Source organism: Pantherophis guttatus, chromosome 8 (genome assembly GCF_059756535.1).
Source record: "Pantherophis guttatus breed Tessera chromosome 8, ASM5975653v1, whole genome shotgun sequence".
Taxonomy (NCBI): Eukaryota; Metazoa; Chordata; class Lepidosauria; order Squamata; family Colubridae; genus Pantherophis; species Pantherophis guttatus.
The window spans coordinates 11,929,349-11,954,027 of NC_142070.1; the positions used below are offsets into that span (position 1 = coordinate 11,929,349).

General features: G+C 43.6%; 1 protein-coding gene across 1 annotated transcript in view; it reads left to right on the plus strand.

Moving 5' to 3' along the window:
- Positions 1-18,919, plus strand: part of GPAT3 (glycerol-3-phosphate acyltransferase 3) — a 40,266-nt gene extending 21,347 nt beyond the window's left edge. The window contains exons 4-12 of the mRNA XM_060686983.2: positions 2,004-2,078; positions 3,174-3,263; positions 4,397-4,490; positions 10,087-10,202; positions 12,360-12,415; positions 13,049-13,134; positions 14,828-14,956; positions 15,414-15,493; positions 17,581-18,919. Coding sequence (XP_060542966.1) covers positions 2,004-2,078; positions 3,174-3,263; positions 4,397-4,490; positions 10,087-10,202; positions 12,360-12,415; positions 13,049-13,134; positions 14,828-14,956; positions 15,414-15,493; positions 17,581-17,701 — 847 coding nt within the window. The 3' untranslated portion in view covers positions 17,702-18,919. The remainder of the gene's footprint in view (positions 1-2,003; positions 2,079-3,173; positions 3,264-4,396; positions 4,491-10,086; positions 10,203-12,359; positions 12,416-13,048; positions 13,135-14,827; positions 14,957-15,413; positions 15,494-17,580) is intronic.
- Positions 18,920-24,679: the final 5,760 nt, after the last annotated feature.

Consider the following 24,679-nt stretch of genomic DNA (forward strand, 5'->3'; position numbering starts at 1 on the left):
AGAATCACATGACCCTGGGACATTGCAACCGTCATAAATGTGAGTCACTTGCCAAGCGTTTGAATTTTGATCAAGTGTCCATGGGGATACTGCAATGTTCATAAGTGTAAAAAAAAAGGTCATAAGTCACATTTTTAGTGGCGTTGTACCATAACTTTGAATGATCACTAAATGAACTGTTTTAAGTCAAGGACTACCTATATTTTCTAGCATTTCATGCTCATTTCATGATTCTTCCTTTATAGATCATCCTTTCCTAATTTAGCCAGCTTCCATCTCTATTGAACACATTATTATTTTATTATTATTTATTAAATTACTATTCTGCTCATCTCCTCTACAAGGTGACACATTCAAAGAACACACCTTGAATGCCTTTAGAGAAATAGTTAAAACTTCTGCTGGTGTGTTTATGTCACGGCTGACAGTTTTATAGATATGCCACTCCTGATTGCATTGCATGCATCGGCACAGTTGTTAGTATTTGCGTCAGCATCTTGCCATTTGGGGAGCCTGGCTCTCTCTGTATTTGCAAAATGCAAACATTGTGGTTATAACATAAAAGTTCAGATTGCATAATTCTCATTGAGAATCATGAGAAAGAAAGCCTTTGTGTTAACGATTTCTAATTTTTTATAATGGCTTGTCAGGTATTGAAAAGTGTGCTTGTAATAATAAACTGGCTGTCTCCAAATGGGGCAGAATAAGCTTAAAGCAAAAACAGTCATTGATTTAGATTACTGAATGTCAAAGATTTTGACCACAGGACCCTTTAAATGGGGGGGAGGGCGCTGAGTGCGTGTCCAACCTTGGCAACTTTTAAGACCTATGGATTTTTAACTCCTAGAATTCCCCAGTCAATTTTGGGAGTTCAACTCCACAAATCTTTTAAGTTGCCAAGGCTTTACATTCTTAAGAATGATTGAGGGCCCCAGTCTGGATCATATCCATTGATACTTTCTGTACTAGAAATTCAAACTGAGAAATTTTAAAGAACTTTATTTGACTTTGCAGACTGCTTGAACATCTCCTGGGGAAGCCCAGGATGGCAGCCCTGAAGATCCAAAGAAAAAAATGGCCTCTAGGGCTCCCAAAAGCCCCCCCTCCCTTTGAAACTCTGTGATTTAGATGATTATTCTTAATTTCAGGGCTTTCTGAATTAGGAAAAAAAACCCCACCCTTTTCAGTGTATCCATTTGACTGGCTAAGCAGCCTCTACTCTGCAAGTAGATCAAAGCAGGCAAAATTGTATCCAGAATAACAAGTCATTAAAAATAGGATGCTAATGAGCCTAATTAAAATTAAAGAATGTAAAAAATGTTTTGTAGGTGTTGTCTAATTTGGCATTGCCCTAATTTCCATAGGATGCTGCTAATTGCTTGCTGGGCTTTTGGATTAATCTCTCTGAATAATTGCATTGTAACCTGGCATGCATAGAAAGACAAGATATAGTTTGATGTCGTGGTTAAGGCATCAGGCTACAAACCGGGAGACCGAGGGTTCGAGTTCTGCCTTATGCACAAAGCCAGCTGGTTGACCTTGAGCCAGTCACTCTCCCTCAGCCCTGGGAAGAACACAACAGCAAATCATTTCTGAAAAATATTGCCAAGGTTGGCTCAAAGGTACCAAAAGAAAAGGAAAAAGAGAAAATAAATGAAAGACAAACCATCTATGTTGGTTGGTGACCAGCTATGTTCACAAAGCTTCATTTTAAATGTTTTTACCAGTCTTCTTGATGAAGTTGTTCAGCTATCCCTGGATAGCTGAATAGGGGACCTCCAAAATTCCTGATGTAACTTATCTCAGTTCCCTCTCAGTTCCATCCAACCTCACTGATGCAGTAAACCTATTAATGTAATATATTTATATATTATTATGTTATATATAATAAACAAGAGATCAGGAAATTGCTTTAAAAAAAGGTTACTAGAGAAGGTACGCCAGAACATAAAATGCACTGATCTCATTTGGACTTTTCATTATCTTCTGTTTTTTTCCCCCAGAATTACCTTGGCAGCCATTGGGATCATGTCCATGATTGTGGGGACTACCTTGGTAGGACAGCTGCCAAATGGACAGTAAGTGGGCTTGCTTTTTGTTCATGAAACAAACAGCACTCCTGGAATATAAATACAGGTAGTCCTCGACTTACGACTGGAATGTTCTGATGCTAAGCAAAGTGGTTGTTAAGTGAATTGCACCTGATTTTACAGCCTTTTTTTGCCAGGTTTTTATTTATTTATTTATTTATTAAATTTATATGCTGCCCCTCTCCGGAGACTCAGGGCGGTTAATTACTTTAAGCAAATTACTGCAATTATTAGGTGATTCTCGTGGTGGTTAAGCAAATTTTTACCTCCCTCATTGACTTTCCTTGTTTGGAAGCACGCAGGGAAGGTTGCAAATGAAAATCACATGACCTCAGGCCACTGCAACCATCGTAAATGCACGCCGATTGCCAAGCACCCAAATTCTGATCACGTGACCATAGGAATTCTGCAACAGTCATGTGCGGACTGATTGTAAGTCACCTTTTTAGAGTCCTTGTAACTTTGAATGGTCACTGAACAAATGGTGGTATGAGCCGCGATGGTGCAGTGGTTAGAGTGCAGTACTGCAGGCTACTTCTGCTGACTGCTGGCTGCCTGCAATTTGGCAGGTCGAATCTCACCAGGCTCAAGGTTGACTCAGCCTTCCATCCTTCTGAGGTGGGTCAAATGAGGACCCAGATTGTTGGGGGCAATAGGCTGACTCTATAAACCGCTTAGAGAGGGCTATAAAACACCACAAGGCAAGTATATAAGTCTTAAGTGCTACTGCTATTGTAAGTCGAGATTATCTGTAATGACAACCTTATGACCGTATTGTTTAGTGATGGAATTTCTGATCCAAATTACTCTTGTTAAGGAGGACTTATCTGTATTATTTGATTTCATTTCTTTCATCGTTGGCTGGCTGGAGAATCCAATTTCACAGGTCTTAAAAGTTGCTACGTTGGACACTCCTCCCCCCTGTTTTAGGATTCTTTCAGGCCTGGGCTGTCCTTCTAATCCAATAGTAGATACATCTGGGTTCCTCCCTTGTTATTTAGGTGGTAAACTTAATTTGTGGTTTGGAAAATCTGCTGATGAAGAGATTTCTAAACTTGTTCTGCTCGATGTTCTGTTTTGCAGAACCAAAGACTGGCTGAGTGATCTTGTCCATCTCACCTGCTGCCGAATCCTTGTCAGGGCACTCTCAGGAAGCATTCGTTATCACAACAGGTGAGTGGAAGCATGTGGGCGCTGTAATTCACTAAGCTCTCTTGCTCTGTTGTTCAATTAAACCCAACCAACAGATTATGCAAATTGGATTGAATTAGTATAGCCGAGGGATCCTAGTTAAGGTGCTGGCCTAGAAATCACGAGACCGGGAGTTCTAGTCCCGCCTTAGGCATGAGAGTTGGCTGGGTGACTGTGGGCAATTACCAGGAGACCGGGAGTTGTAGTCCTGCCTTAGGCATGAGAGCTGGCTGGGTGACTGTGGGCAATTACCAGGAGACCGGGAGTTGTAGTCCTGCCTTAGGCATGAGAGCTGGCTGGGTGACTGTGGGCAATTACCAGGAGACCGGGAGTTGTAGTCCTGCCTTAGGCATGAGAGTTGGCTGGGTGACTGTGGGCAATTACCAGGAGACCGGGAGTTGTAGTCCTGCCTTAGGCATGAGAGCTGGCTGGGTGACTGTGGGCAATCACCAGGAGACTTGGAGTTCTAGTCCCACATATTAGGCATGAAAGTGCAGCAGCTGGGTGAGTTCGGACCAATCGGAAGGAGATTGTGAGTTCTAGGCGTGAAAACCATCTGGGTGACTGTGGGCCTGTCGCCTTCTTAGTCCAGTTCACCTCACAGGGTGGCTGTTGTGGGGAAGAGGAAGGAATACTATATATGGTCGCTGCCTTGAGTTACTTATAAAGTAATAAAGGTGCGATAAAATAAATCTTAACAATTAAATCCTTTTTCCTTCCCCTATGACCGTGATGGTGAACCTATGGCACGTGTGCCACAGGTGGCAGGCAGAGCCCTCTCTGCGGGTACGCCAGCCGTCGCCCCAGTCCAGCTCCACTGTGCATGCGTGGGTGCATGCGTGGGGGTGCTCGCATTGCATTTTGGGGGTTTGTGCACACGGCCCCGCTGTTTTGGGCCTGGAAGGCCTCCTGAACCAACCTGGAAGCCAAAATGGGGCGCGGGGAGTGGGCGTGGGGTGCATGCATCGGGGGGGGGGCACTCGCATTGCATTTTGAGGGTTCGCGCATGCTTTTTTCTTTTAAACAAGCATCAGCAGTGGAATCCTCAAATGTAGAGGAATTATGGGATGGCTGTTTTACGACAATGTTGCGAATCACACATCCTGTCATTGCAGGGAGAACCGACCCCAGAAGGGTGGAATATGTGTAGCCAATCACACATCTCCGATAGATGTTATAATCTTGACAAATGATGGCTGTTACGCAATGGTATGTCACAATATCTTGAGGATTTTGTCACTGCAAACTTAATAGGACATCGACATCTCTTAATCATTTCCTGGTTTCCAAGAATTTGTGCAGAATTTCTTACCCTGAATTGAGGGGAAAATTGAGGGGAAAAGAGAAATTATGTAAAGGAAATGTAGCAATGATATAAAATATACCACTCTTGTGTTTCTACTTGCTGGCCAATTTGGGTAGAAATAGTTGACTCTTTATTTAATTTTATTTAGCAACTGCCAGCATGCTTTGCAAATCGTTCAAACTTCCCTTAATAGATTACAGTTTAATATTTTATACAAAAGAAATCAAAGTGGTAGCATCGTTTGTAAGAGTGTAGAATTTAATTCGCTCTTAAAGCACTATAGGCAAATTCTAGGGATTCTATCATTGAAAGTGATTAATTAATTGAGTTCTATGTGTTCCTTTTAATTGCTCTTGTCTTGGGTAGATACAGTGAGTTTGAGAAATTTTGGGACACCCGTGTGAGGAGAATCCCAATTACCTTTCTGAATTTCAACCCCACCTTTTTGAAAAACCACACATGTGCAGCATAGCCAGAAAAAAATGATTGTTGCCAAGCAAAGTAATACAGGTGATCCTCGATTTATGACCACAATTACTGTAAATAGATAGAAAGACATTACAAAGGGTGATGAGAACAGCACAAAATTATCATGGGCTGTCCCCTGACCTCACTAGATGAAATCACTAGGACTCGATGTCTTATCAGGGTGAGGAAAGTCCTTAGGGACGATTCACACCCTGGTCAGCACTTCTTTACTCTCCTACCATTAGGCAGGAGATATAGAAACCTAGCCAGTAGAACGAACAGGCTGAAAAATAGCTTCTATCCGTGGGCTGTCAGACTTCTGAATGCAATGTAACACCATAACTACTTAGTATGATAGACTTGCAGGGCCAGCACAATGTGCAATACGTCTACACTGGTGTAATCTATATATATAAAAGCGAAAACCACTCATGTCATAATCACGAAATCTCCAGAACCGTAAAGCCTACAAACTTGAAATTTGCCACATATGTTCCTCTTTGCTTCTAGGTGCTCACTAAGAAAGGATTTTTCAAAATGACCATCAGAGCATTAGTATTTCTTATATTATTATTAACACTTAGCTCTGATGCTAATTAGTTAGACTTTCTACTCCCCCTCCCAACCTGAAAATAACTCTGGAGAGAAGGGGATAGGATAGGGGAGGCTTCTGTGGGGCAAGGCTGAGGGAGAGAAGGGGATAGGATGGGGAGGTTTCTGTGGGGCAAGGCTGAGGGAGAGAAGGGGATAGGAGAGGGGAGGCTTCTGTGGGGCAAGGCTGAGGGAGAGAAGGGGATAGGAGAGGGGAGGCTTCTGTGGGGCAAGGCTGAGGGAGAGAAGGGGATAGGATGGGGAGGTTTCTGTGGGGCAAGGCTGAGGGAGAGAAGGGGAGAGGATAGGGGAGGCTTCTGTGGGGCAAGGCTGAGGGAGAGAAGGGGATAGGAGAGGGGAGGCTTCTGTGGGGCAAGGCTGAGGGAGAGAAGGGGATAGGAGAGGGGAGGCTTCTGTGGGGCTAGCCTGAGGGAGATAAGGGGAGAGGAGAGGGGAGGATCCTGTGGGGCAAGGCTGAGGGAGAGAAGGGGATAGGAGAGGGGAGGCTTCTGTAGGGCAAGGCTGAGGGAGAGAAGGGGATAGGATAGGGGAGGCTTCTGTGGGGCAAGGCTGAGGGAGAGAAGGGGATAGGAGAAGGGAGGCTTCTGTGGGGCAAGGCTGAGGGAGAGAAGGGGATAGGATAGGGGAGGCTTCTGTGGGGCAAGGCTGAGGGAGAGAAGGGGATAGGAGAGGGGAGGATCCTGTGGGGCAAGGCTGAGGGAGAGAAGGGGATAGGATAGGGGAGGCTTCTGTGGGGCAAGGCTGAGGGAGAGAAGGGGATAGGATAGGGGAGGCTTCTGTGGGGCAAGGCTGAGGGAGAGAAGGGGATAGGAGAGGGGAGGCTTCTGTGGGGCAAGGCTTAGGGAGAGAAGGGGATAGGATGGGGAGGTTTCTGTGGGGCAAGGCTGAGGGAGAGAAGGGGAGAGGATAGGGGAGGCTTCTGTGGGGCAAGGCTGAGGGAGAGAAGGGGATAGGAGAGGGGAGGATCCTGTGGGGCAAGGCTGAGGGAGAGAAGGGGATAGGATGGGGAGGTTTCTGTGGGGCAAGGCTGAGGGAGAGAAGGGGAGAGGATAGGGGAGGCTTCTGTGGGGCAAGGCTGAGGGAGAGAAGGGGATAGGAGAGGGGAGGCTTCTGTGGGGCAAGGCTGAGGGAGAGAAGGGGATAGGAGAAGGGAGGCTTCTGTGGGGCAAGACTGAGGGAGAGAAGGGGATAGGATAGGGGAGGCTTCTGTGGGGCAAGGCTGAGGGAGAGAAGGGGATAGGAGAGGGGAGGCTTCTGTGGGGCAAGGCTGAGGGAGAGAAGGGGATAGGATAGGGGAGGCTTCTGTGGGGCAAGGCTGAGGGAGAGAAGGGGATAGGAGAGGGGAGGCTTCTGTAGGGCAAGGCTGAGGGAGAGAAGGGGATAGGTTAGGGGAGGCTTCTGTGGGGCAAGGCTGAGGGAGAGAAGGGGATAGGAGAGGGGAGGATCCTGTGGGGCAAGGCTGAGGGAGAGAAGGGGATAGGATGGGGAGGTTTCTGTGGGGCAAGGCTGAGGGAGAGAAGGGGAGAGGATAGGGGAGGCTTTTGTGGGGCAAGGCTGAGGGAGAGAAGGGGATAGGAGAGGGGAGGCTTCTGTGGGGCAAGGCTGAGGGAGAGAAGGGGATAGGAGAGGGGAGGCTTCTGTGGGGCAAGGCTGAGGGAGAGAAGGGGATAGGAGAAGGGAGGCTTCTGTGGGGCAAGACTGAGGGAGAGAACGGGATAGGATAGGGGAGGCTTCTGTGGGCAAGGCTGAGGGAGAGAAGGGGATAGGAGAGGGGAGGCTTCTGTGGGGCAAGGCTGAGGGAGAGAAGGGGATAGGAGAGGGGAGGATCCTGTGGGGCAAGGCTGAGGGAGAGAAGGGGATAGGAGAGGGGAGGATCCTGTGGGGCAAGGCTGAGGGAGAGAAGGGGATAGGATAGGGGAGGCTTCTGTGGGGCAAGGCTGAGGGAGAGAAGGGGATAGGAGAGGGGAGGATCCTGTGGGGCAAGGCTGAGGGAGAGAAGGGGATAGGAGAAGGGAGGCTTCTGTGGGGCAAGGCTGAGGGAGAGAAGGGGATAGGAGAGGGGAGGATCCTGTGGGGCAAGGCTGAGGGAGAGAAGGGGATAGGATAGGGGAGGCTTCTGTGGGGCAAGGCTGAGGGAGAGAAGGGGATAGGAGAGGGGAGGCTTCTGTGGGGCAAGGCTGAGGGAGAGAAGGGGATAGGATAGGGGAGGCTTCTTTGGGGCAAGGCTGAGGGAGAGAAGGGGATAGGATAGGGGAGGCTTCTGTGGGGCAAGGCTGAGGGAGAGAAGGGGATAGGAGAGGGGAGGATCCTGTGGGGCTAGCCTGAGGGAGATAAGGGGAGAGGAGAGGCCTATGGTAACTACTCATTACTTTTCAAACTGTAAGTGTCGATTTATCAAGCCCGATAACATAGTTTCATAGCGGAGCACAGGTATTCAGCTAGTATAATACAATGTTATGTTATGCACATATATGTATAAAGGATTGTGTGTCTTGTTAGTATGATCGATTGGGCTAGGGTTTTTCTTCTTCTTTCACTTAGGAGTCATTGAGATGTATTTTGTGTTTGTGGGGGCTGCACCAGGGGTGAAATGCTACTGGTTTGGGCCAGTTTGCCCAAATCAGTAGTAAAAAAATGCTACTGGTTCGCTGAACCGGTAGTAAAAAAAAGTAAAGAAAAAGTTCCGAAGATCAGCTGAGCGACATGCGATCGTCGGAACTTTTTTAAAAATTTTTTTAAAGCAAATTAAATTATAAAAATGCTTAAAAAGTAAAAAAAAAAAAAAAAAAAGTTCCGACGATCGCATGTCGCTCAGCTGATCTTCGGAACTTTTTTTTTTTACTTTACTTTTACTACCGGAGAACCAGTAGTAAAAAATGCTTTTAAAAGGTAAAGAAAAGGTTCCAACAATCACAGCTGTGGCATGCGAGCTTGGGAACCTTTTTTACCTCCTCCGGAACCGGTAGTTAAAAATGCTTAAACATTTTTTTTTTAAAAAGGTTCCCAAGCTCGCGCACCACAGCTGATTCCCCCCCAGCTGTTCTACTTACCTTCCCAAGCCTCCTTTTGGCACTTAATGCACATGTGCACGCAGCACACAATTGGTGCACACTGCACATGTGTGCGCTTGGCGTGCAGCGCGCAACCAGTGAACCAGTACCAAACCAGTTCAGATTTCACCACTGGGTGCACTAAGGGAGGCTCATCCAATCTCATTGTATACATGTTGTGCATTGACAATAAAGGTTTGAATTGAATTGAATTGGGACCAGAATCTCCATTGCTACCGTAAGGCAATTATTGAATTGTGCCTGAAGTTATGACTTATTTTGCTACGGTTGTTAAATCAATTCCTGCAGTTGTACAACGAATCCAGCTTTCCCCATTGACTATGCTTGTTAGGAACTGGCTGGAGGAGGTGGTATGGTTCGGTCACAAATACAATTGTGTGATCTCAGGATGCTTGCAACGGTCAAAAAAAACCCAACATGCCGGTTGACAAGTGCTTGAATTTTGATCATGTGACTGTGGGGAATGTTATAATGGTTGTATGTGCGAGGACCAGGTTCAGGGGTGGGTTCTACTTACCTCTACTACCGGTTCGCAATGGGGCCGCATGCGCAGAAACGTTCTGATGATGTCGGGGTCGGTGGGTGGAGCCTCCCTCCGGTTTTACTACCGGTTCTATAGAACCAGTCCGAACCAGGGGCAACTCACCACTGACCAGGTCGTAAATAACTTTTTTCAGTGCCATTGTAACTTGAAATGGTCATTAAATGAACAAACACATACACTTCAACTCAAGGTGATGAAAACTTAATCTTCCTGCCCCCTATTTTTTTCACAACAATGATCCTGTGCGTAGTCTCCAGTTCCCAGATGAGGCAGCTTCAAATATTTTGACTTTCTCCAAATTGGCTGCCTTCCAAGTATATACAGGCAGTTCTCAACTTATGACCACAAATGACTGAGGTCAACATTTCTATTGCTAAGCAAGATAGTTGTTAAAGTGAGTTTTGCTCCATTTTATGACCTTTGTAGCCAAGGGTTCCTAAGTGAATCACTGCAGTTAATAATACAATTGTTAAGTGAATCTGGTTTCCCCATTGAATTTGCTTTTGAGGCGGTCACAAAAAGTGATCTCATGATTCCGGGACATTGCAACTGTCAGGAATACATGCCAGTTGCCAAGTGTCCAAATTTGATCATGTGACCATGGCGAGGCTGCAATGGTTCTAAGTATGAAAAATGATCATAAGTCACTTTTTTCAGTGTTCTAACTTTGAACGGTGACTAAATGAATGCTTGTAAGTTGAAGACTACCTGTAATGCAGCTGTTGAAGAAACTTGTGCTATTTAATTGCCTTTTTAAATGTATTTGTTCCTTTTTGTTTTTGTTTGGCATGGATGAATTTCCAGGTTGGACAGGCTCATGGGGGTTTGATGGGTGTCATTCAAAGAGCCACAGTTAAGGCCTCTCCTCACGTCTGGTTTGAGCGTTCGGAAATGAAAGATCGCCATCTGGTGACAAAAAGGTAAGAGTCCTCCCTCCTTCCCCCCCAATTAAAGGTAAAGGTTCCCCTCGCACATATGTGCTAGTCGTTTCTGACTCTAGGGGGCGGTGCTCATCTCCATTTCAGAGCCAGCGCTGTCCGAAGACGTCTCCGTGGTCATGTGACCGCCATGACTAAACGCCAAAGGCACACGGAACGCTATTCCCTTCCCACCAAAGGTGGTCCCTATTTTTCTACTTGCATTTTTTATGTGCTTTCAAACTGCTAGGTTGGCAGAAGCTGGGACAATAATGGGAGCTCACCCCGTTATGGGGCACTAGGGATTCGAACTGCTGAACTGCCGACCTTTCGATCGACAAGCTCAGCGTCTTAGCCACTAAGCCACCACATTGTTTCTCTCTCCCCCTCCCAATTAGTCAATCTTAAAAAATGTTCTCAGGAAACCCAATGTAAGATTACGAAGGACATGTGAGACTGCCCTTTTTGAAATGCTAACAAAATGAATGGAATACCCTGTTTTCCCCAAAATAAGACATTCCCTGATAATAAGTCCAATCGGGCTTTTGAGCGCATGGCAATAAGGCCAAGCGCTTATTTCAGAATTCAAAAAAAATATAAGACCAGGTCTTATTTTCAGGGAAACACGGTAGGGGAATGGAGGCTAAAACATATGAAGAATGATTGGGTGTAAGTCTTGGTTTATTTGGGTATAGGAACTGGGTCTAGTTTAATGAAAAGAAGGTCTAGGCGTGCCATGATACAGTCTCCCAATATCTAAGGGGCTGCCACAGAGAAGAGGGAGTCAAACTATTCTCCAAAGCACCTGAAGGCAGAACAACAAGATGGAAACTAATCAAAGAGAGATCCAATCTTGAAATAAGGAGAAATTTCCTGAAAGTGAGAATAATTAATCAGTGGAATGACTTGCCTTCAGAAGGTCCCTTTCAATTCTTGTTATTCTGATTTCTCATCCTGTTTCATGGCCAAATAGCAGCCTCATCTCTTTGCCTCTAATATTGTAATTGCTACCATTATTCTTGTTAAGGATATTGGTGTTGTGTTACCAACCAGCAGAGTAAAGAGCACAGGGAAACATTGCTGAGAGCAATGAATAAGAGATGTGCAAACTGGTTTATCAAAAGCTTACTTAATAGTGAAAAAAACAATCTCATAGTCTTTAAATCAATCCAAGTCTTTGCCAGTTAAATCAGTCCAGTGATACAAAATCTTCTTACCACACAAACAGTAGTTGGTTAGAATAACAAACTCACTCTGGTTCACAAACCACGATGGTAGCAGATCCATCCAACGATGATTAACAGAATGATACCAACTCCTCACTATGGCAGCATATCATACTCTGGTAGCATATCACATCATCTTCAGCATATCATCAAACTGAATACGTTACAGTACCTTGCTTACAACCTGTGATTATGTAATTACAGCATGACTCAGCATTACAATGAATCAGCAAGAAAACTTTAAAGTCACATAATACATTTTCATATTAAAGTTACAGTACACATATATTGCCTGGACAACTTGTTAGGCTCAAACCATATCCTAACAATTCTCATCCTGGCTGGCCCTGCCCACCCCACCCCTCCCAGGAATCCCCACGCGGCCCGTTTTGGATGCAGGTAAATGCAGGGCGCGCATGGAGGCTTGGGGAAGGCGAAAAACAGGCCTACCAGAAATTTGGGAAGAACAGGCCCATTTCTAGCCTCCAGAGGGCCTCCGGAGCCTGGGGAGGCCGTTTTTGCCCATGGTGCAGGAGGCCGACTAGGCCACGCCCACAATGGCCACGCCCACCCAGCAACCAGGCAGAGAACCCCTTGTTAAAATTTTTGAAGCCCACCTCTGCTTGTAAGCATGGTCAGGAGGTTTTAGACTACAGTTCCCATCAGCACAGCCAGCTTGATGGGATATGTGGTTTAAAACCAGACGAGTACTAGATTGAAGACCGTGGCATGTTCACAGCAGTCTGACTTTGGCTTTGTCCTAAAAAATGAACCTTTGGTGGCTTCATTTTGGCTGGGCATCTCCTCCTATCACTAAAACTTTTATTGTCGCCTCCTTTAAAACCTGAATGAATCCTCTTATATTGTAAGTTGAGTCAATTATGAAAATCTCTTCTGTATTCTCTAACATATTTCTCGCTTATTTTTTTTTTAGACTAAGGGAACACATTTCTAACAAGGACAAATTGCCCATTCTTATTTTTCCAGAAGGTAAAATCCAAACACCAGAATGTACATTTCTCCTCCACTTGTTTCTGGGTGGTTGTTTATAATCAAGTCTGGGTGAATGGTTTTTTCTCCCCCTTCGTACACACACCGATCGCTCGTGCTTTGAGGAAACAAAAGATTGAGGGAGGGGGAACATTTGCAGCTTTTTAGAGGCAAGGATATCAAATGAATTAAAATTAAAACATTTGTTTATCTGTCCGCTTTTCACACAAGGGGACAAAAACTGATATCAACTATGAGGAATTAATTCAGCATCCTAGTAGTAGTATATTTGATCTTGTGGTTGCTGTCCCTTGACTGGATGTTGGCAGGTTAGCACGAATTCAGTTTAGAAGTTCATGTAAAGGCATGGAGAATTTCAAACTAAGTAAAGGAGTGGGATACAAATGCATGCAACTTCCTTCCTGCCTGCCTTCCTCCCTCCCTCCCTCTTTCTCCTCCACATAGTAGTGGTCTAGAGGAAAACTGAATTTTGTGTTTGTTTGAACTCCTTTCTGCATGATGCAGAATCTTGAGAGAAACTGGGTCTCAGATCATGCTATTAATTATTTACATATATTTTGAAAGGAAGCACCTGTTTATCTCTCTCTTTCTCTCTCTCTCTTTTTTTCCCAGGCACCTGCATAAACAACACTTCAGTTATGATGTTCAAAAAGGGGAGCTTTGAAATAGGTGCCACCATCTATCCTGTAGCAATCAAGGTATGTGAAGAGAATAAGGAAAAGGTACCTTGATGGAAATATGCAGGCTGAGGGATAAAACATTTTCATAAAGTCCAGATAAAGTTTGGAAGTGGCTTAGACGGTAACTCCCTAATTCATTGAAATGTAAGGAGGGGAAAGAGGTACTGCACACAATCAGACTGTTATTCTATTGTTCTGTTATTGTATCCAATCTCAATAGATTTAGTCTTTCTGTGGAGTTCATTTCTTCGTCTGGTCTACCTGCCTGCATGGTTTTTTTTGTGTTTTTTTTTTAAAAAAAGCCTGCCTCTCTCCTGTTACATCTACCTATCGTACCAGGAATGCAAGGCTTGTTACGGGTCAAATCGATCTCATTTATATTCTATGGCCGTGATGGTGAACCTATGGCATGTGTGTGCCAGAAGTGCCACATAGAGCCCTCTCTCTGGGCATGCGTGCTGTCGCCAGTTGCTCTTCTGATTTCCAGCGCGCATGGCCAAAAGACAGGCATGCACGCCCGCCAGCTGATCTTCATGGGTGCCGGAGCGCTGGAAAACGACCTGAAAATGGGCCGAAAAATGGCCAAAACCAGGCCATTTTCCGGACCATTTTTTTGGGCAGTTTTCTGCCCAAAAAATGGCTGAAAAACGGCCTGAAAATGGCCCAAAAAATGGCCAAAAATGGCCAAAAAACAGTCATGTGCACCGGCCACTTGGTCTTCATGTTTCTGGCGCTCTGGTGCCGCTTCAGCACTGGGTGCCGAAAAGGTTCACCATCACTGTTCTATGGGAGTGGTGTTCTGCCCCAGCTACGGATCCCAAAGAACACAGCACACACAAAGTTTGTACAACACTTAATTTACTAAAACAACTCAGTCTTTTTCAAAACAAAGGCTGTTAATAAACTTTCTTAACAGCCTACAAGAAACCAAAGATAAAGTAATCACAATCTTACTAAAGTTGGCAGAAAGCCCAGAAGCAATTTCCAAAGTAGAGTGAATTAAAGTTGTTCCCTACAAATTGCTTCAGTCGGCGTTCCTCCTTAAATAGGCTAAGGGAGTGGCCAATTAGCCCCAAGCCTTACTCTCGAGGGAGACCTCCTCCTGAGGAACCACTCCTGCCTTTTGGCTGCTCTGCGCGCCCGTTCATCGAGAAGAGGCTCCTCCTCTTCGTCCTCACTTAAAGGAGCTTCTGGAGGTTCTGAAGGCCCTGGCTGAATCCCTGCCTCTGGCACTACATCTTCTCCAGCCTCCTCATTGTCTGGCTCGGGTACCAGCTGCACAGACTGCTGTAACAACACCACACCAGCCTCCTTGCTGTCAGAATCAGCTACAATCTGCAGAGGCCGCTGACGGGCCACAAGAAGTGGTCTTGGAGGTTCAAGGAACTGCCAAACATGCTAATATTAGTACCTCCAAGACCACTCCCACGCAACACTGACAGAGCAAGCCACTAGAATAGAAAATGAGAGCAAACCCCTTTCTTTTGCTAGAACTGATGATGTTACTAGTTTGGGTAATGAAACGTTTGCCAGAAATCAACCAAGCTCACAGAGCACCAAAGACCCCTCAGCTTTTTGTTCATTTCTCAAGCACAGAGTTCGGAAGTTTCCGTGGTAGTTGTCATGTGTTGGTGGACATGTTCTGAAACAGCTTCTTGTATGATGGCGTTGAGTATACGGATGACCCTTCGAGCTCTCCTTTCTCTTGCAGTATGACCCACGGTTTGGTGATGCCTTCTGGAACAGCAGCAAGTATAACATTGTGAGTTACCTCCTGCGAATCATGACTAGCTGGGCCATTGTGTGCCAGGTGTGGTACCTGCCACCCGTGACAAGAAAGGTATGTCCCATTTCTGTTTTTTGTTTTTTTTTAATTTAATTTAATTTATATGCCGCCCTTCTCCGGAGACTCAGGGAGGCTTACAATGCGTTAAGCAATAGCCTTCATACTTTTGTATACTTATACAAAGTCAGTTTATTGCCCCCATAATCTGGGTCCTCATTTCACCTACCTTTGAAAGGATGGAAGGCTGAGTCAACCTTGAGCCTTGGAGAGATTTGAACTTGCAGTAATTGCAGGCAGCAGATGTAAGTGGATGTTAATAACAGTGCTTTAGTCTGCTGAGCCACCAGAGCTCCCTGATTTGACTCTGTTTGAGAGTCACCACAACTTCTGAGACTGACCCATCCAGGAACTTCTCTGCTTTCGGAGCTCTAATTCCTCTTGGCTACGGAATTACCTTTTGGCTATCGTATCGATGATGGGATTATATCTTCTTCTGTTCGTTTATATACAGGAAGGAGAAGATGCTGTTGAATTTGCCAACCGGGTGAAATCTGCTATTGCTCTCCAAGGAGGCCTTACTGAATTAGCTTGGTAAGGAAAAAGATTTTGCTGTTTTAATGGAAAGCAAAGAAGTTTTAGAGAAGGAGCGACTCCCTTATCCTGGTTTGAACAGCCTTTTGTGGATCAATTTTATCGTTTAAAAAAACATTTTTGATCTTGGGACAGTGATGATAATTACACCAGTAGAAGGATGGGATGAAACTTTTCATGCAAATCTCCCTCTGCCCTCCAATCATTTGTGGGTTTGGTTACAATTATGAGCGTTAGAAATTTAGAAACGCAGATGCATAAGATATACAGTACATACCCAACTTTACTTTAACCCAGCAAGCAATATTTATGTATCATAAATTGACCATTTTTGAGTTCAGTGGAACAATCCAGTGATGCTTTGGAGAATGTAAAATGAGAGGTCTTAAATTCAAGATTGCTTACAGATGGAAGGACATTAATCTAGAGATTTGAATGAGATTTAAAAACAGTTAAGAAACACTGTATTTTCTGTGTCATTCTCTTTATAAGGAACCTTGACTTAACATTCACATTTAGTGAATTTTAGGTATAAAGCAGAGCATTTTTATTCAGAATAACAGACTTGCAGTCTGAAGAAGGCATTTAAGATTTGTAAGTGAAAATTACCATATTAGGCAATTGCATTATTATACAAATGATTGCAATAGCACTTAGATCCTCTCTAAGCGGTTTACAGAATCAGCATAGTGCCTCCAACAATCTGGGTCCTCATTTTACCAACCTCTGAAGGATGCAAGGCTGAGTCAACCTTGAGCCAGTCAGGATTGAACCGTTGGCAATGGGCAGAGTCAGCCTGCAATAATGCATTCTAACCCCTGCTCCACCACGGCTCCTAAAGTTTCAATAATGATGTCATATTGATGTAAACGAAGTAATTCCATATTTACTGGATTTTGGGGAAAACCAGACAGCTCCTCTGACTGTATGGTCTAGTAAAGCTGGACTTTACTGTACAGGTAGTCCTCAATTTACAACCATTTGCTTAGTTACCATTCAAAGTTAACAACAGCACTGAATAAACTGACTTATGATCATTTTTTTCATACTTATGACCGCTGCAACTTCCCTATGGTCATCTGAGCAAAATTAGGTCACTTGATCCCACGTGCCCTGGGATCCTATGATCCCTTCTTATGACCTTGCGATAAACAAAGTCATTGGGGAAGCCAGATTCACTTAACAACCATGTTACTAACTTAACAACTGTATCAAGAAAGGTCGTAAAATGGGACAAATTCATGTCTGTCTGCCTCTCCCATCCATACATCTGTCTATATAGTCAATCTGTCTGTCTGTCTGTCCGTCCGTCCGTCCATCCATCCATCCATTCATCCATCCATTCATCCATCTATTCATCTGGCTGTGAAGTTTCCGAAAGATGCCCTAATTAATTCATGAGCCATGAGCCAAACTTCAAAAGAAATACAGTCATTTGTTAGGAGCACCATTTCGGCAATATTCGGATGCAGTTAGAACTAATCCCACGTAGATTTACGTTCCCCTATGACCCTGTCTCTCCCTTCTTCCCTGGCCATGTCATAAATCACATTCTCCAATTAACCACTTTGGCTGGCTGTGAAATCCAACACCCTTCTTCTGATTGCGGAAAGAAAGCATGTATGGAATGTAGCTTCAGTTAGGGAAATCAGTCAGCTCTATTAGTTCTCCCTCCCTCCCTCCTGCTTATGGCAACTTGAAAGCTTTTCAAGTTGACATTGGCTGTCATCCATATATCTATTCATCTGCCTATCGTCCATCTATTTATCATCCAACTGTCTTTCATCCATCTATTTATCGTCAGTATGCCACTAATTTCAGTAGCCAAAACATACTAGAAAGCCTTTTTTTTTTTTTTTTTTGCAATAATTGCAATTACTGAACACTTCTCAGGGATAGCCTGGCATAAAAAAAAAAAAAAATAGCAGCAGACTCGTACAGAGGTGACCAACCTAGAGATGGATGATCAGCATCTTAGCTAGACTTCCCTTCTTCATAGAGTTGTGACACCAACCGAACCTCCTTATTAGCGTATTGTATTAAGTAGTTAACTGTATTTCATTGCTTTTCCCTTTTGTTCTTTTAAGGGACGGAGGATTGAAAAGAGCCAAAGTGAAGGAAACTTTTAAGGAAGAGGAACAGAAAAATTACAGCAAGGTGATAATAGGAAACGGAGCACCGTCAAATGGCACAAACAACTCGGGCTGAACTCTCTCAGCAGATGTGTCTTTTACTTGTTCGCTGTCAGAAAGGGTGGATTTTTTACCCCCATGTAGTAAATAAATAAGAAAACTTCAAGTGTGGGCAATTCAAAAAAAAAGAAAGAAAAAAACTCCAAGCATTTTTTTTGCTTTTCTGATGCTCACCAGTGAATTCCACTCTTAGTGTCTGGAAACCCAGCTTTTGAAGCAGAATCAAAAAATCCCAGTAGCTAAAATGGGTGCAATTCTTGCCCGAGGGGAATGTATGTAACAATGTTAAAAATCAAGTTATTTAATTGTACAAATAATGGCTCTATCTTTTAAGTGATTAGAGAATGTTTGAACAAATAGTCCTCCCTGGCTACACTGGGCTGTTGTGTGTTTGTTTGAATAGATGGTCCAACATTTCTGAAGTCGTTTTCCTGAGTTGTGTTTTTGTTGCTGGTATTGTTAATGAAATATTGGTGGGAAGGAATAAATCGTAGGAATAATTAAGGGGCCCCTTAGGAGTTGCAGTGAGAACCTTATAATTCCCTCCCCGTAGCTGTTTTTCAAAAGATGCTTCTAAAACTGAACAATTCTTTGCTTTTCATCTTGCCTAAAGAGAAAAAGGGGGCTTACAAGCTCCAGGCTGCAGATCTGTCTGCTCCCTGGATAGTAAAATATTAAAAGATGGATAGAATATACCTACATACATGCAATATCTGTCAAAAGAAATATTGAATACAATGCTTTTCTTTCCTGGACTGTGTTGGCAGCCTTTATGTATATTTGTCACTTACTGTATGAGAAATATGACTTATTGCCTTACTGTACATTGAAATAAATTCTATATTTCTAACTAGCAGTAACTTTTTCTTCCCCTAGGATTGATCTTATTTGTTTGTACAAAAAGTTAGTGTGTGTGGTGGTGGGGACTGATGACTTACCACCAGTGGTATCCGTAGGTGTCAAAAACCAGATGAAATGGCACTATCTGTAAACAATTTACATTTCAAATAATCAAAAGCCACTCCCTTTGTATGGTCCATGTTGTTGTTTCTAACGGCTCTGAAAAGTTCTGTGCTCTTTGGTCTATATAGATACCATAATGTAGATTGTTGTGATTGTCTTCTATCTTTTTTTAATCTTCTATCTGTTATTTCTGCCTTCTTTTTCCCTGCCTTTTGCCCCATTTTGCCAATTAACTGTTTTGATTTTTGATAAATAAACCACTTTTTGGGTAGTTGAGTGGCATGTGTTTGCTTCTGCTTTATCTGTATATCAGGAGACTGCTGGATAGAAACCGAACTGGGAAATTCAATGATTTTCCAGTTCCTAGCCGCCTAACGGATCTGCAGTTCCAAAACATTTATGCTTACTATGGAGTGAGTGCTCTGGAGGACTCTTTTCAACAGTTAGTTGTATGACTCAGTGGTTGGGTTCTGTCCAGAAACCAAACTGGCAAAGCGGCACCTGTGCAGCAGCTCATCTAATGTTTAAAGATGGGCATCAACCTCAGATTGGCTCTTTTCCAGGTTAAATATAGCCAACTCCTTTAGCCTTCAGCAGTGTCAGCATCTGGAACAGCTGACTGGGATGAGCACTGCGTGAAGTCAACCTTCTGCTACGGTTATTGTGAAGGTGGGGAAGGCAGCTCTATTGCTTGAGACATCTTTCTAACTTTTAACCAATTATCTCTGCTTTCTATGGATGCTACCGTCAGTTAAAATTGTTGGTACCTGATTTGCTGGTTGAAACATAATTATTGGACCCAGTAGAATCTATGAATCTTTTGTTCCTTCTTGTTGGAAAAGACCAAGCTTCATTCATCAAACTTTTGAGTTCTTTCAAAATTGCTACACATTTGGCGCACAATTCTCCAATAGGATGTGTTTAACATTTGACAAACGTATGCAGTATTTGCAAAGATAGGAATTAATACCTACATGGTTTCATGCAGGTAGTCCTCAACAACCTTTCATGTGAAGTTTGAAATTACAATGGCACTGAACAAATGACTTACGGCCATTTTTCACACTTATGACCGCTGCAGCATTCCCCCATGGTCACATGATCAAATTGTTTTAAAAATAATTTTTATTAATATATTCTATGCACCAATACACAAATGAAATATACAATCCTGCCACCATAGTGTAATGTGAGTACATTGTCCATAAATATAAAGTCATTCCTTTATACATACATACTTGCCATCATATATATACATCATCATATATCTATTCTATCCCACCTTTTCTGGACCCAATTGTACCATAATTTCCAACTGTTAATAAAATTCTGAATCTTTTTTACCATTGATCAATCTAGTTAATCTATCTGATTCCGCACACTCATTAATTTTATATATTATTTTCAAATCCATCGGTAAGTATCAGGGTGAATTTGATTTAAATCGAGTTGATATAAATCACAATTTAAATCATGATTTAAATCACTAGTAAAAAGGCTTGATTTAAATCAACTCGATTTAAATCATAATTTTTAAAGAGCAACTGTCATATCTGCTATTCCTTTGACCCACTGTTGACTCACCGATAGTCCCAGTGTTGCAGAATATACAGCCTCCTGCTACATAACTAAGCTCCATTTCATGCTGAATAAACTAAATTATTTATGTATCTTAAATAGAAAACTATCTTACGATAGATTTTTACCTCAAAAGTTTTTTATTAAAATAAATTCGATAAAAATCAATCTGATTTTTTTGATTTTTTAAAAAAAAATCATTGATTTTTATCCACCCTGGTAAGTATTGATTTTTCCACTCCTGCGCATACGCTAATCTTGCTGCAGTTACATGATCAAATTTTGAACACATACGTGTGTCAAATGTATGCTCCAATTTGGCATTGAAATTGTGTTACTGAGCAAAAGAACTGTGACCATTTTAAGATGTCGGTTGCTTCGTAAAGCATGTGACCAAATGCATTAAGTAGAAATCTCACAGCACGACATGAAAATGAATAAATCCACTAGATGGTGATGTTGCAACCTGATTTTATTCATGGCCCAGTCCAAAAATGACCATGCACATACTTAAGGTGATTGTCAAGTTGAATGAAGATGAGCAGCATAATGACAAAATAATGGCATTTTATGGACAACTACTACTTTCTCTGATTTGCTTCTTCAGGTACTAAGCAATACACAGCTGGATAGTTGGGTCACAATCCCCTCTTCCATTCAAGCAGTTTGAAAGCTATGATTTCAGTAATAGAGAATCGTAAGTCCTTGACTTGTGATGTTTGAAGTTAGGACGAACCACCCCACAAGGTACTTTCAGCCCAGTTCTAATGGCTGACCCGCCTGTGGACATGAAACCACATTTTCAGCACTTGGCAACTGGCCAGGCACTTAGCAAGAGTCAACAGTGACTCAAAGACACACATACATGCAAACCTGCATAGTAAGTGTATATCACTAATTGTATGTACTTCTGTTGTGGCCTGTCGGTCGCCGGTCCCTTCACCAGCCAAATCGGAGGAGGAGGAGGAGGTGTGGGAGTCAGGGTCAGCATCAGCATCAGGGCAACCTGGGATCTCCGAGGGGGAAGAGGGAAAGGAGCTGGCAGAGAGAGAGAGAGAGAGGCGGAGCCTGAGCCATCCGTCAGCCCTCAGATGGAGAGTCAACAGCCGCCAGGTCTGGAGGTGGCTGATGAAGAAGAGGCGGAACAGCTGGGTCCAGTGCCTGATGGTGGATGCGCAGAAGGCAGAGGAGAGGAGAGCAGTGGAAATCCGTGGGCTGATCCTTGGGACGGAAGAGCCACCACTGCTAGCAAAGCCCCACCCTAACTCGGGATAAAAAGCAGGGGGTGGAGATGAATAGGTATGGCAGACAACTATTCATCTTCCGGCCGGCTGGACTTGTTAGCTTGCGAGAGAAACTTTTTGCCAGGGCTGCCAGTATTCCTAATAAAGGAATATTTTGAGTTCACGTCAGACGGTTGGGGGAGCTGGATCAAAACAACTTCCTGTTTGGAGGACATAGACAGTAATGTGTTGATTTGCAAGATAGTCTCTAATTAAATATCCTGGGTAATATACAATTAGTCCTCAACTTACATCGATTTGTTTAGTGACCATTCAAAGTTAAAATGACACGGAAAAAAGGGATTTAACGACCAGTTTCCACACTTTAGAACCATTGCAGCTAGCCATGAACACAGGATGAAAATTAGGAAGCTTGGCAACTGGCATATGTTTATGACAGTTGCACTATCCCGGCTCATGGGATCAATGGGGGAAAGCCAAATTTGTTCAATGACTGCATGATTCCCCTAACAATTGCATCGATTCCCTTAACTGTGGCAAGAAAGGTCGAAAAATGGAGCAAAACACAATTGTCTGGATTAGCAATGGAAAATTGGGCGTCAACTACAGTCGTAAATCAAGGACTACCTGTAGCAGTGATGGCTAACATTTTTGCCATCGCTTGCCAAAAGCGGAGGGAGCACAGGTGGGTCGCATGTGTGCCCACACCCATTGCGCCTGCCCCCCCGCGCATATGTGCACGACCCTGCCGCGTTCCCCCGCTTTTGGCACGCGATGTCACGGTGGGCCTGGTAGGCCCGCTTTTTGCTCTCCCCAGGCTCCTAGAGTTCCGACTTCCAGTGCCACTGGAAGTTGGGAAACAGGCCGTTTCCGGTCTCCAGAGGGCCTCCAGTAGGGTAGGGAAGGCCACTTTCGCCTTCCCCAGGCTTCTAGAAAGGTTTTGGAGCCTGGGGAGAGCAAAAAACGGGCCTTCCCCCCCCCAGGCCCTCCGGAGGCAGGAAACAGCCTGTTTCCCTTCTTCCTGGTGGCCTAGAAGGCCCAAAAATCAGCTGGCCAGCACGCACATGTGCGCCGCAGCTGAGCTCGCATGCCCACCGATATGGCTCCGTGTGCCCCCTGTGGCACGCATGCTATAGGTTCGCCATCACGGACTTATAGAATAGCAGAAATGTGCTTTTGATACACTTGTGCGTGGCAGTAGAAGGATACTGGCATAGAGGAGGAAACACACGATCCCAACTGGGCTCAAAAGGTACCTGATTACTCAGGGACAGAATGCAAAGCAAACTTTGCTTGTCAATCAACTCTTTCTGGAACACCTTATTGTCATTTCTTTGGAATCCAGCAGGGGGGAAACTTGGTAGCATGCACTCTTATTAGCCACCACAGCCAGAGGGCAGCCTTGCCACGTCTCATTTCCTTTCCTACTGCTGCTGAAACACAACATTGGGATGAAGCGGGAAAGGGAAGGTTGAGGGAAGCATTAGATTTGTATTGCACAGCATTTGCATACTCTAATGAGATGGGCCATAATTGGCCAGCATTGATTTTGTTTTCATTGAGCTAAAAAATAGAGTCGGTGCGTTTTTGGCTAGGAGAGCCAATTGATTTGTGGTAAGATCCAACAGGGCTCTGTTGGAGGAGGGAAAAAAAAATTAATTATGCTTGTATTCAGCAATCAGCAGCAACCAAGCTGATGTCATCACCCCACCGTCCCATGGGATGAGCTTTAGAGTGTACATCTGCTGGCTTTAAGAGAAGGTTGATGGAATAGCAAGTGAAACCTTTCTCTATTTAAAATCTTGATGTATTTTTTTTCTTTACCATAATATACTGCTTATGTTTGAACTATCCACTTCCATTCAATTTCCCTAACTTTCTGAACCAGGGGAAGTTCTCGGACAATTTGTACACTATTTGTAAGAATATGTTTATAGATCATCTTTGTGCTACTGTTTGGGATAGTATGCTAGGATCATACAACACAGAATGATTGGGGGAAAAAAAGTAAAGATGTTCATTTATTTATTAAATGTGTACGCCACCCAGAATCACTCGATAGTGAAATGGGAGGCATAGAAATTTAATAAGTAAATAAAAACCTTTATTTATTGATATTTTCCAATTAGTATGCAATGTACTATCCTAAGCAGTAGCATAGTTTTCAATTCCTCCCTGGCCCCTTAGGACGACAGGTAGTCCTCAACTTAGGACCACAATTAAGCCCCAAATGTCTGTTGCTAAGTAAAACATTTGTTAAGTGAATTTTGTGCCATGTTGAGACCTTTCTTGTCACAGTGGTTAAGTGAATCACTGCAGTTGTTCAGTTAGTAACATGGTTGTTAAGTGAATCTGGCTTCCCCATTGACTTTGCTTGTCAGAAGGTCGCAAAAGGGATCACATGATCCCGGGACACTGCAACCGTCATAAATATGAGTCAGTTGCCAAGCGTCTGAATTTTGATCACATGACCATGGAAATGCTGCAATGGTCGTAAAAGTGAAAAACGGTCATAAGTCAGGTTTTTCAATGCTGTTGTAACTTTGAACGGTCACTAAATGAACTGTTGTAAGTCGAGGACTACCTGTAATTTCATTCTATCCAGTGCAGGACTCTCTCATCGAAACCAATAATTAAAAGTACAGGCCTTTCCGCTAAAAAGTTTCTTCCCAAGACTAGACAAATGCTTAACAGCTATCATTTGAGCATTTTTGGGATGATACTTCCATAATTACAGAGCCAAAACCATGAACATCCCAAAGAAAATAACAGCTTCAGAGAATTTGAAGGATCTCTTCTGTTGTGCCCAAGGATGACAAGGAGAAGTTTAGGACAAATTGAGCAGCACAATGTCACTGACAAGATTGCCCCCAGCATAAAGTCAGGGGCAAATTACTGAAGTAACCAGAAAAGCAAAATTAAAGTAAACAAAGACATAGGTATCAAACTCGCAGCTCGCGGGCTGGATGCGTCATGTGCTGGCCACGCCCACCCCTGGTTTAGTGAAGGGGGGTAAAGTCGCGATATGTCACGTGACGACAATGTGATAATGCGAGTTCGACACTTGGGGTAAGATAAAGGAGATAAACCCTGTCTGCTCTTTGGAAGGACAGATCCTGAAGCTGAAGCTCAAATCCTTTGACCATCAATTTTTTTTTTATTTATTTTTTTGCTTTAATTTATATGCCGCCCTTCTCCGGAGACTCAGG